Genomic DNA, 13,868 nt, shown 5'->3' on the forward strand with positions numbered 1-13,868 from the left:
CACTGTTTGGACCGATTACAATCCTGCAGCTTCAGTCTAATCACCGTACTATTTTTTTGACATCCGTAGGATTGAATTTATAATATATTTATCTAACAACATTCAATGATGTTGTCAGATAATTATGCCGGGAACACGTATTTCTGTTAATGTGCTGCAAAAACATATGAATATGTGAAGCCAGTGTTTCGTACGTCTACAACAAAATGTGACACTAAATTTAAAATCAGTCTACGTGATGTCAGTTGCATTCAAATATGCAGTCGGTCATATCTGCACAGTAAAACAAAAATAAGAAAAGGTCTTAAATTAGAAATTAGGTCTTCATTAATTAACATCACGCTCTGCCTTGATTTTCATCAAACTATATATTAAATGGACATGCATGTGGTATATATGCACACCAAGCACATTACACCCTTGGATAAATGCACTTTTAGAGGTCAGATGCACACAAAGTCGAAACCTGTGGGTGGCTGCGAAGTCAAGACCAGCGACTAACGGGAGGGAACGTATTTGCATGTGTGTGGATGCGTGTCTGCACGAGTGTGTATGAGAGCATCTGCATGCATGAGGGACACTGTGGTAGTCTGTGTATGTGCGAGAGAGTGTTTAAATTCAGTGACAGCTGTTCATTAGTCCATTACAACCCCACACTGCTGATTCCTCAAAGCAGCACATACCAGCAGAAAGACACTCGACGGGAAGGAGGCATGTCTTCATTTTCTGTTGTGTGTTTTATTGTTGTTGTTTTTTTTGTTTTGTTTTTTTTCTATTAGTTTGTCATATATTAACCTTGTATACAGACCTGGACTGGTTATTTAGGTTTTTTCAGGTTTGTTTATAGTTCACATCTTTTTAAAAAGACAATATACCACAAAATAGTGGCTAAATGTATTATTGTAATATTGATTTATGTCCATTCGGAATTTACTTTTGAATAAGGTGGATTTTTCATAATAAGATAATGTTGTTTTCCTGAAAAGGCACTTCATTTCAAACACATACATGTGTGGCCATGCCCATGGTGTCTCAGTATTGTGAGATTTTTCTCTGTTATGCCTTCTAAGTTATGTTAAATGCTTAATCTCCTCTGCATCATAGTTTCAGAAAAGTAAAAAATTCCATTTTGGTTGAATATGTGACTTCTCCCTTTTAGAGTGATCCCAGTAATTGCTGCTTCAAATCTGAGCAACTGAACGTTCTGCATGCAGAAGGTAGATGGAAAAGTAGTTCCTCTTTCATTAGGGAGTTTTTGCTGTGTTATTCTGGGTGTACATCTGGGGGCTGCCTGCCTGTCTGGTGCAAGAGTGGGGCAATGTGGAAACATATGGACAGTGGCCAACACAGGTCTATTTCACTGAACTTTAAATGAAACCTGCGCACCTGCCACATACTTTCTCGACTGTATATACAGTTGGGTCTTTGGTAGTTACACATGCATGTTTTGATGTATGAAGATTAGAAATAGAGTAATTATTTTTCACATAATTTCCTCCGACAGTTTGATAAATTGAAGGATTCTGGTAGGTTGATGTTACAGGAGAATAGTTGGTAATATTACAGGGTACACTTGAAATCCTTGGATGATTATAATTCAATTCTTGGAAATTCTAAAAGAGATAACAAGCAAAATACATTATCCAAATAGACAAGTATCCCTTTTATTTTAAAGAAACAATACCTTTCAAATGCATACTACATTTAATGTATGTAAAATGAATGCATGCACCACTTTCACTATTGACTATTGAAATAAAAAATAAAAAAACTCACTGAGATTCCATAAAAATGTAAAGATTTAAAAACATTTTAATGTACATTAAGTAAACATTTTACCCTCCAATTGAGGGATTTTCCCATATGGCTCAAAACTAATAGTTTAATCTTACGTATGCTCAAAACATTTTGACAGATGTTGAGATGAACTCCTAGAACATCCTGGCGTGTTACATTCATATGATTTACCTTTTTGGTTATTGAAGCGAACATAAAATTCAGATTTAAAGTATTAAATTAAGGTTCTATCTCACATTTTCTTAGGTGGTCTGAGTGATTTAACAGTACCCTCTTCAATAATCTCTGTATTTTAAAGATGAACCAGTCTGATGCATCATCCATGCAACAGATTAGCGGAGAGCCCTTAGAACACACCCGACCATTATGTATTAAACCCAACAAATACACGTGCCTGTTTCAAACTGTTTCATCAGCTCAAGCAGGATGGCTGCATCACAGAAGCATCCATCATGTCTGCGCTTCACACTTAGTTCAGTTCTGTGATACAACACTAAATTTTAAACTCACCTGATAGCCTGCCATTTCATATCTGTCATCATCTCTATTGAAGACTGTGACTGAATAACCTTCAAAGCAATATGAAGCTGCGTGTGTGTGTGTGTGTGTGTGTGTGTGTGTGTGTGTGTGTGTGTGTGTGTGTGTGTGTGTGTGTGTGTGTGTGTGTGTGTGTGTGTGTGTGTGTGTGTGTGTGTGTGTGTGTGTGTGTGTGTGTGTGTGTGTGTGTGTGTTTCATTCATTTTTAACTTTTATCTTTACCTGCACCAGTTCCTGACAGAATGCCTGTGCTCCACCATGCATGTAAAAAGAAGAAAACATTTCCTGGACTGATGGGCATGTTGGTTAATAGCCAGTCAAAACTTACTCGAACATGACAGACACAGACAGAGACACAACTGCAGGGGTGGGAACTAATCTGTGCATCCTGGGAGAAGTAATTGTAAGAGGTGTGTGAGTGTGTGTGTGTGCGTTTGTGTGTGTGAGGGTGTTTTTGTGTTCCCTTGTGTTACTCGTGTTGTGGGGACATAAATCTGTTCACACAGTGTCATTGTCCAATGAGGAGGAAATCAATATAAAGCCGTGAGTGAGGGAAACGTTACCGTGTGTGTGTGTGTGTGTGTGTGTGTGTGTGTGTGTGTGTGTGTGTGTGTGTGTGTGTGTGTGTGTGTGTGTGTGTGTGTGTGTGTGTGTGTGTGTGTGTGTGTGTGTGTGTGTGTGTGTGTGTGTGTGGGTGACCAGCGACGGAGAAGAGCTAAGCAAGGGTGTGATGTACTTTAAGATACTGAACGTGTTAGATAGAAGTGACCATGTGCCATGAGTGAGAGAAGCTGAAGAGTGGAAAGTAAAGAAAAGAGAAAAGGTGAGGAAAAAAAGTGATAAGCCGGGAGAGGAAAGTGCTGTGTGGAAGAAGGAAAAAAAAAAAAAAGAAAGAAAGAAGTGATAAGTGTGTGATGAAAGAAAATAGGGACATTGAGGCAGAGTTGGTTTAAGTATTTCTGTGTGGGAAGGAGCAGAGACAGGGAAGAAACGGGTAAAAACAAGGCTGGATGAGGAGGAGAACAAAAAGAAGCCAACATGCCAGAGAAGAAGAGGAGACAGAGGGAAAAAGAGGAGAAAGGAGCAGAGGAGCGGGGGCAATGAGCTGGATTGAATACCATCTGACAGGTCCAGCTGGGAGTTTGCCCACCCTGCAGCACCGCAAAACCCCTCAATATGGAGGCCAATTACTGCTGCCCGTGTGACCGTGGCATGGCAGCATCAGAGACGCAACCCTCCTCCTCGTCTCTCCTTTCCCTTTCCCCCCCCCTCATTTCCTCACCACCCCCCCCCCCCCCAAAAAGATAAATAAATAAATAAAAAAAAACACTCCCACCATCTGTGCAGAGTGACAACAACCTCTATACCCTACCATGCACAACACAGACTGTACACTACACACACACACATTTGGGGCAACACACACATCCAACATGACGAATCCTCACTGCTGCAGTCTGTGTGCTTCTATACTGGATCGATTGTCCGTGAGGCCTTTCAATGCGTCTCATTGTGTGTGTCTGTTTTGACCACAAGACCACACTGACTGAGCCTCTCACACCTTTTTTTTATTGCATGTTTTTGTAAATCTCCAATTTGTGTAACAGCAAAACACACCACCGGGCCGGGTGTACGTATAGGCGTGCGTGCAGTCACGCTTACCTACATGCTCACAGCACTATTGTTTCCACAGATGCAGTGGAATTTCACCCTATGCCAGCTTCATCGCTCTTCACAGAGCTGGGCGTGGCGCTCAGGTTGGCAGGGTGGTAGTGGTGGGAGGGTGCACGGTGGGTGAGAGTGTGATGCAGTGGCACCCCATGCCCACTGCAGTGGAGGTGACTCCCAAATTTAGCTCTACATGCAGCCAGACAGCCAGACAGATCCATCCCAGGGATGGTTTTTGTTCCTTCTTTCAACTGGTGGGAAGCAAGTGATAAATAGACAAATAGAACATGTTGCACATACATATATATATATATACTTCTTTCTCTCTTTCTCGCTCTTCCTCTGTCTGTCTGTCTTACACACATGCACACCTACACTGCCCCACAGGAGCTCTACAAACTCATCTTGGCCTAACAGTGGGACTTTGTCTCTCATCTTTTAATAGTGTTAGCACTTGCTATTCTGACGTGTTGTTTTTTTTTTTTTCTTTTTCTGCAGTCCACCCATGTCCCTGTCCTCTCCCACACAACAAAGCCCTCCGTGTTATAATCATGACACTCATTAGTTCCATGAAATATTCTTTTTTTACAGATTAATCCCAAAATAATTAATCCGATAAATGTTTCCCTAATCTGATAAATGAGAGTGGAACTGACCAGATGGACATTTTTAAACCACAGTAGGCCTGCGTGGCTCTACGTTCTGCTGTGTTCACAGAGATGTGCAGCGATTTTACAGAATAAATTGATCGTTTTTCGAGCTGTTAATTTGACCTCGTGCACTGGATTAGGTAATTACTATAATTGCATGGTATTTTGGAAACATTCATTTCCACAATTACATCTGAATACTTTCCAAGCTAATTGATTTTATGCACTTTGGTTATGTCACTTATACACATTTGTCTATTTATTTTTTTTGGAATGATAATGCGGTGATATCAGGTGACAAGCATGTCTGCTGACCTCTGTTAAACCTGTTAAACTGTCAAATCCGGTTATTAGAAATATATAATTAGGAGATGATCACGAATTTAATCATCCTAAATGCGAAGAGAAAAAGGGTTAATATTATTATGTATTATTCATATTATAATAATAATAATAATAATAATAATAATAATAATAATAATAATAATAATAATAATAATAATAACACTTTTGAATTGTAATATGAAGAATGAGAATTACATTTTTTAAAGCCGTCTACAGGTGAGTTTGAAAGGTGAAAAGTCACACACAGAATTGAAGTGCATAAAAATATAAAGAATATTATTAGTACCCACTGACAGGATATTTAAAAGAAGAAGAAGAAACCCTCTTTAACCCTGACTGATGTCCGACTGTGGTTCCACGTGTTCTTGCGTAAAAGCGCATGGCCGAGAGAAAGGTCTCCTTTCTGCGGGCCGCGTGTGGACACTCAGCCTCCTTTAACGGTGGAGAATAATGAACAGATGCTGAGTGAATTAGGAAAGAAATACTGGGTCCCTCCCACAAGGGCCACTTTGGCAGGGGCCGCCTGGCTGCCACGTGGCGCAGCTGGCACCGGGCTGGTGATGGTGGGCTCTACTAGTCTCTGGCTTTACTGGTGCTCAGACATTTAGCGACTTGGCACCAAGCTCCGCCATCAAATCTCCTGCCAGCCGCCACCCCTCCTCACTAAAGAATCCACCAGCTAACTGAGGGGTTACAGCATAAAACCCCAGAGGTGTCTCTCACCTTGCCCTTTGAGACCCGCCTTTTCACCTGGGAACACCAAGTTAAGTGAACAAATCATGACATGGGGTCTGCTGGAGACTACACAGGAAGAACAGTTTCAGTGCAATCTAAATACATGTTGACCCATATTGTTTTCTTTTAATAACTCAACATATATAATTTGGGTGCATTGCGGCCGCCCCCCCCTTTTCCCGGTGGTAACAGTGGAGCGTTTAACGCGCAACTTTTATGCCGGTTGCCTCACCTAACGCAAGATGAGCACTTCAGGAGTTAAAGGCCTTTTTCAGGGGTCCGCAGTGATGACCGTGTGCACGTCATACATGTTTAAATGTTCATATTTTAGGTATCGACCTGCTTACAGGCTACAAGTGTTCAGAGAACGGGATCTTCTCATTTCGACATACAGTTGGAAGATTGGTTTAATTATTAATGTAAAAATCTGCACATATGAGAAGATTGTCAATCTGACAGCGTATTCCAACATTTAACTTGACTGTTTTTGCATATTTGATTCAGGCTAATTGTTGTTTCCCTATATTTAGTCGGTATTGGCGTTCAATCCATCTTTTTCCAATCTTTTTCTGAAACCGTATTTGTGGCATTGACAAGCTGAAATGTACAAATGACGCGTCAATTATTGATTCTTTGAATGATGTTTGAAATTACTTAAAGAATAAACGCTAAATGTCACCTTTGATAAAAACAATATAGTGTAAAATAATCACAGACTTTGGCAATTAGCTACCTTTAAAAATATATGAACAGCAACTATTTACCCTGTTCAAAAATAAAGAGTTTAAGGTTTCTAAATTTAGCAAATTTTATTAAACATCAATAATTCAAAGCCAATAAAAAAACATGTTTGACTATCTCTAAGAGTGCACACCTGTTATTTAACAACAGTATGTCAGGGGAAAAACGTGTCTAAAATCCGCTTTTTCTTGTCTACACCTGATGATAATTAAAGTTGCATCTCTGCCAAATTCTTTCAAAAATGTTTATTTACTTATCTATTTAACTAGACATCATTTGTGTACATGATCTGTGTGGAAAAGGTGTGTGTGGGTGCGCGCGCGCGGGCATGACTGTGTGAGAGAGAGAGAGAGAGAGAGAAAAAGAGAGTGTGTGTCCATCGTGTTTTTTTTCTTTTTCTTTTTTGGGCTTCTTCAATTATTACAAAAAAAAAACATCGGGCCATTGATTCACCTGATTTCGCACCTGCCCACCCCCTTTATTCATTTCGTGAGTCAGACGGATCTTTAATGCAGAAATTTGATTAAATTCAAATAATCTAAAATGTTCTGAATCCCAAAAAATGTTTTCTGTCAAACTCGTGTAACAATCCGCTGACGTCCCTTTGCTGTTTTGCCGGGGTTAGTGTTGGATGGGACAGTTTCCACCCTGCGGTGCCCGGTGCTGATTTCCCCTGGATGTCCGCTGCAACATATGGGACCCAGGGCATCGGTCCAAAGAGAGCCTGCACGCTCCCACTATTGATATGAGAAATCAGCCCGAATCAACTCCGATTGTCACATGTTCTGTGAAATCGTGAGGATGCTTTGTAACAGGAGGGACGAGCCTCCCTTGAATTGGTGAACAGGTTTTACCTCATTGTCTGCCAAATGCGCAGATCGACTTCAAACGACAGTATTTGTGCAGCAGACATTTAGTTATCAATTTTTGGTTGGACGAAAACGGAAATGTTTATCAAGCGAATGCTCCCAGACTCTGTTATGATTAAATCTGTTATTATTATCTTATAAATTAGTGTTGTGATTTGTGAATGAGATCAGTGTAATATCCACGCAGTTGTTCAAATATACCCACCTGAGAATCAAACCGTGGTGTGTGTGTGTGTGTGTGTGTGTGTGTGTGTGTGTGTGTGTGTGTGTGTGTGTGTGTGTGTGTGTGTGTGTGTGAGAGAGAGAGAGAGAGAGAGAGAGAGAGAGAGAGAGAGAGAGAGAGAGAGACAGGGCCCAGATCCACCGGCACTGTGATGCAAAACAAACCGGGCTCTCGCTCTCTTCTCTGGGTGAAATGCTGCGCAAAGTTAATGTTCCCTGGCTGTGCGAGGCCTTAAACAAATGGTTTTGAACAAATACAGTGCAATGCATTGTTGAGAATGCTGAAATCATTTATTTAAAACCATAACATGACATGCAAAACAAAGTACTCGAAGCAAAAATGTGATATAGCGTCTATTTTATAAGTAAATGTCTTTGGTTGGACTTCGGTTTTGTTTTCGTTCAGTTTCTGAATTATTTTGTTAATCATTAGTTTTGGTAAATTGGTGTCCGGATACGTCATCACTACATTTCCCCTCCGGCATCAAAGCTAAAAATCAATCTCTGCACACAATCTAGAATCCTGTCGATAATGTATGACAGCTCGCCCATTAACAGGTGAAATAACATTCCTCTGCATGCACATAGGCGTTCATGTGCATTTCTGAATAATTTCTACATCCTTGATAATGTGCATAACTGAATGTGATCACCGATGTTCACTGAAACCCAAACTATTGGTGGATTTTGTTGTTGTTGTTGCACGTTTCAAGAAATACGCACTTTGCGTACTTGTCAACGTGCCCACGACTTATGATACAATTTGAGGGATGAAAATTACAATCCCACATTTTCTTTAAGTGTATTATAGTTATATCAGTTCGGTTCATGTTTCTTGTTGTACATCCTTTGAAAGAATGTACAACAGGTTTGTCTGAAATCTCCCAGTTTAGGAGCTCAGTAACGAGTATTTATTTCCAATAACTGTTTTTTTCTGGTTCTTTGTGCAATTACTCCACATAACGATGAGCAATCAGTGCTTTTTTAAATTGCCGAATTTGTAATTGTAAACTTCAGTATTTGAAAAAATAAAGCATAAATAGAAAAATTCCTTTGACAAGACAGACCAGTTTTATGTTTCAGAATAGCGTTGTGCTGTAAAGGATCTTAGTATGATCATATAATCTGTTGACGGCAAGATGCACAATACTGAGATCAACAGGACAAACTCTTTAACAGTCGATTTAACTGTGACACAGACAACTATATATTATAACAATAATTTCCTGTCTGTTGAATTATCTATGAATTCGGTGCATAGAAAGAAAATCGTTGATTGCAGCCAAGGATTTCTGGTCTGTTTCAAATCCGTTTTATTTGTGTGGAATGTTAACTGAGCGCACGTTCTTACTTTACTGGGTGTTATTTCCTGAAAGACCACAGCCACTGAGTGAATGATGATTCTTGGTGTTTAAAAGAAGATTTGTTCGATCATTTCAGACAATTATAAAACACTTTTTATTTATGTTGTTTGTGTCATAACATTTTCATGTAGGCCTATACATCGTTAAAGTCAATTGCACTCGTTCTGCATACAGGATAATACTGGACACACTTTGATAGGATGTACAACAGTATAGAGATGACATCAGTAGAGTACAGAAGATAATCAGAGGGCTCTTTCCTCCACTTCCATCTCTCGTTCTTTTAAGGAGCTCTTTTTTCCCCAAACAATATTAGACATTATAAGGATTGTCATTGTGAAGTCAATTAAGTCTGATTTATCCACTGTGGAGGCTCAATTGTGGAAAAAAGCATTGAGATCCTCGTATGGCGGAGCCCTGTCGTGGTGCAAGTGTACGTCGTGGAAAGGGGGAACGTTCTCTGAGTGCGTGCCACCGCTGCGCGCTGCAGAGGGCCCAAACGGTATGCTGTGTCCGGGCCGGGAGGTGGACAGTCCGGAGTAATGCATAGAGTAGTGATAGTTCCTGTCAGTCTCGGAGGACTCCTGCTGCCTCCCGGACAGTCCGCCGTTCAGGCAGACGGGCGGGCTGTGCTGGCCTTCGTAGTCTGGGCTGCTGTAGTCTGGGGACGTGCCACCGGGCGGATACACGGCCTCGTAGCCTGCAGGGCCGTACGAGTGGCTGCGCAGGTTGAGCGACCCGGCTCCGGGCTGGTAGTGGGGGCTGGAGAGGCGGGAGCAGCGGTACGGGTACGGGTGCACCGAGAAAGGAGAGCTCGGCACGTGGAAGCGGGCTCCGTCTGTGCACTGTTCAGTCAGGAAATTCCTGGTGTTGAGCTGCAGACAGCCCGCCACCAGGTTGGTGGTGGGCTGGGACAGGCCCTTGCACAACATCTGCACGTAGGTCACCACATCTGGGCGTTTTCCGTTGCGTAAAATTTCCCCAAGCGCTAAGATGTAATTCTTGGCCAGCCTCAGGGTCTCTATCTTGGAGAGTTTCTGGGTTTTGGAGTAGCACGGCACCACTTTGCGCAGGTTATCCAGAGCCGAATTCAAGTCATGCATGCGCGTGCGCTCCCGCGCGTTCGCCTTCATCCTGCGCACCTTGGAGCGCTCCACGCGCGCCGCCGTCATTTTCCGCTTCTTTGGGCCTCGCTTCTTGGGTTTGTCTCCGCTGTTCTCGTCCCCGCACTCCTCCTCTTCGGCCTCGTCGTCGTCATCGTCGTCGTCGTCGCCGGCCATCTCGGACTCAGCCCGGCTGCTGCCTTCCTGCGGGTCGTCCAGCTCGTCGTCGTCGAGGTGACAGGGCTCGTGGTCGTTCTCGTCGTCGTTGGTCTTGCAGTCTTCGTTCTCATTGTCCTCCACCCAGTCAGCCGCCAGCCTCTGGACGTCCGGCAGCACCTCGCTGAACAGACGGCTCAACATCGTGGCAAGCAGCCTGAAAGACAGACACACACACTTCAGTATCTGTTTGCGCGCCCATGGGTGAGGCAGCACCTGCTTCAGGAAGGCCTTCAGGTGTCTCTTCTCTACAGTTATTAGATTATTTCATTCTTCTTTTGACGGTATTTCTTTGCCTTTTAGGCTGTTTTTAGATTTTTATTTTATTTTTTTTAAAGATTTGGACTTAATAACAGCCAAAAATTCAAATGTTTTATTAAAGGGAAACATCTTATCAACCTATATGTGGAAAAAAAGAAATGACAGTTTAAAGCATGTTTGATATCAGCTTCACACGAAAGTACAGGGCCTCTGGCCACGCACATCTTTTTCCGCATTAAAAATCTATTTGCCATTAATCGGTTATAAAGATGTGTTGAGGGGTGAGAATTTCATGTCAATAAAATCGGATGGGATTGAAGTGCAGTGGTACAAAGCAACAGCGTGGGCCACTCTCCGGCCTCCACATGTGCCTGGCTGTGTCCCCTCAGGCTGCCCGGATCGGACTGCTTCATCTGATCCCCCAGGGTGCACCGAGGGTGCCGGTCCCTCCTCACTCCAATAAATTACCATCTTGGAAGCATTCCAGCACAATCAGACACACAGTGGACACGTAACAACCCCCCCCCCCCCCCCCCCCCCCCCCCAAAAAAAAAAGAAATTGTTTGTCTAAATTAAGTCTGTGTGCTCTTAAATGCAATCCATTTGAATGTATATTCAAAAGAGCCAAAAGAGGAGAAGATTCTCATAAACATAATTCTTTCGGATTTTTACGAATGAATGAATGAATGAATGAATGAATGAATGAATGAATGAATGCAGCCCATAATAGTTACATCTACACCAAGTCTTTGTTTTGCTTGATTATCACCTCACTTTGTTTTAAACCTCTCTCTCATTTTATGAGCAAATCAAATCTAAAGTAAAATGTATGGTTTTGGAAAAAAGAATGATCTTAGTTTTTTTAGTTTTTTTTTTTTTTAATTATCTACCCTACATAAATAATGTTAATACGCCTAAAGATAATGCGGGGGGAAACGGAGCTTTAAAATAAGATTCAAAGTCAAAGGAATAGCTGTATGATGCCCAAATCTTCACAGATTTCTAAGTATCCTGAGCTCAGCTGTGCCTGTGGAGTCCAAGGACGTATTTTTTATCTAATCTTGTAAGCACAATGTAATTAATGCCAACCAATACCTTGTCAATTAGCCTGTGTATCTCTGTGGAGAATTCAACCCCCACGGTGCTCTGACGCGCGTCGTGCGGCAACACACACACACACACACACACACACACACACACACACACACACACACACACACACACACACACACACACACACACACACACACACACACACACACACAATAATACATAATTGGGAAATATGTAAAATACACTCACCAATGTTCATTCTTCTCAGTGACTAAATTTCAGTTTATCAACGCAAAAGTGCCAGAATATTCTCCTCTCCTTTTTCATCCCGGATCGAAATGGATTTGTAGATTTAATCAAACGAAATTTCTCAAATTAAACACAGCCAGAGCAGTATCTTCTTTGAATCGGTGATAAAGAGATTTTAAACGGAGATTGCAAGCTCATTTGATCCCATCGCCATGTGAGGAGACGCACCAAGAGAGAGCGAAAAGAAATGTTCCCAAACACGTCTAACGCATTAAAATCACCCCTGCCTGGGCACAGATACCTTATTTCTCCCTTCATCGAGGCTGCAAGTAGGCATGTGCACAAAGACAAATCCCAAAGGTGGATCTTTATCCGATGCTCTAATAGTGGGGTAGAAATGTGCAACCTACCTCTGTGGTGGAGCTCAGTGATGGGGCAAAGCGGGTTTGTTTACACCATCTCTCTCCGGGTGGGCATCACATCCACACGCCCTGCAAGGATGCTTGTGCTGGCGAGGCGCTGGGTTGTGCTCTCACCCCTCTCTCTCTCTCTCTCTCTCTCTCTCTCTCTCTCTCTCTCTCTCTCTCTCTCTCTCTCTCTCTCTCTCTCTCTCTCTCTCTCTCTCTCTCTCCTTCCTCTCCTGCCACCCTGCTCTGTCTGCTGCTGCTGCTGCTTCTTCTTCTGCTGCTGCTGCTGCTGCTCTCTCCAGCCCAAACGCGCGGAGGGAGCCGTGTGGCACCTCTGAGGAAGGACTGGGTGGGTTACATACCAGCTCTGATGCCAGGCCCATATGGCTGGCACGTCATTGGCAAGAGCCATCACATGAGAGCCGGTGATTGACATGCGGCCGCATTCACAGAGACTGGCTTCCCCTGGGGGAGAGGGACTCGCCATCTGTCACCAAGCTGAAAGAGAAAATGGAATAAGGAGTGGATGGCACAAAAAAAAAAAAAACTGCACTGGATTCAAACTGCGTCTGTTAGCCTCCATCTTTGGGAAAAACGGGGTTAATCTGATATAGAAGGTTTGGGGAAGTCAATCCCCTTATGAGAAATAATTATAGTAAGCCTATTGTAATATTTTTGAGTCATATCATTCACATGTTAGACAGAATCCGGTTGGATTGTGAAAGCATTAGACGCGCTGTGGGTTATATTGATTCTGTAGGATTAGAAAGGAAAAAAAAACCTAATCCACATTAGCCCGAAGGGAAAACTAATGAACTGTTTCAGGGATGCAATTAGAAACAATACTGTCACTACAACAAAAAAAGGGGCACCTAAACAGTATTAATCTCCGGTTTTCTGAAAACATCCAATCCACCCTGAGAGAAAACCGGTACGTTTCCACACAAAGGCCGAGGATGAATAAGGAGCTGGCCATAGAGATCAGAGTCAGGGTGCAATTGCCTAAACGAGTCAATTGAACTGAGCTAAGCAGAGCGTCTTGGTTTGGGTTGCCAGGCTTGGCACAGGTGCCGGTGGGCGGATTGGTGCCAAAGGTGGCGGAGGCACAGATTGCAGAGAGGGGCCCGAAGATGGGGCAAGACAAGAGGCAGAGAGGGGAGAATAAGAGCGAAAGCCTGAGGGAGCAGGTTTATCATCACCATGGTGTTATTGAGCCACTGCGCAATTTCTCTTATTTTCCAGCAACCGAAATCCTTGAAGGATCAAAATCACATCTTCTGATGGAATCCTGAAACCAAGGTTACACCCAATCCAACGTGGTGGTGCTACATGGGGTCTACATGATTGAACAATAGACATACCCCCCCCCCCCCCCCCCCCCCTTTTACCTTTGAGCCAGAGTTTATCATTCACAATGTCATCTTTATTCACACATACAGGTCCCATGACACTAGGTTGTGATTATACATTTCAAGGACACGTGCATTTCACAATTCAAATACAACGATAATAAAGACAGAAATTTTTTTAAATAGACATATCCTATCTTATTCTGTGCATTACTGCATATCAAACATAGTCATGGTCAGTTCAGATCATTAATCAAGTGAACAGAAATGTGCTTTTGCCATAAATAAGGTAAACAGATGTC

The 13,868-nt window shown here is 42.5% G+C and overlaps 1 protein-coding gene across 1 annotated transcript; it reads right to left on the reverse strand.

Annotated features, from left to right (window-relative positions):
- Window positions 1-7,838: 7,838 nt before the first annotated feature.
- Window positions 7,839-12,550, reverse strand: LOC308120765 (neurogenic differentiation factor 2-like). The gene is made up of 2 exons (XM_080481570.1): window positions 12,221-12,550; window positions 7,839-10,404 (listed from the first exon to the last, which is right to left on the reverse strand). Exon 2 carries the CDS (start codon window positions 10,389-10,391, stop codon window positions 9,303-9,305), a length of 1,089 nt encoding a protein of 362 aa, XP_080337696.1. The 5' UTR covers window positions 10,392-10,404; window positions 12,221-12,550; the 3' UTR covers window positions 7,839-9,302.
- Window positions 12,551-13,868: the final 1,318 nt, after the last annotated feature.

The sequence above is a fragment of the Lipophrys pholis genome, assembly GCF_963383615.2.
Source record: "Lipophrys pholis genome assembly, chromosome: 1".
NCBI lineage: Eukaryota > Metazoa > Chordata > Actinopteri > Blenniiformes > Blenniidae > Lipophrys > Lipophrys pholis.

Coding starts and splice junctions, on each gene's coding strand:
- LOC308120765 (XM_080481570.1), bottom strand. CDS start 10,391: ATGTTGAGCCGTCTGTTCAGCGAGGTGCTGCCGGACGTCCAGAGGCTG.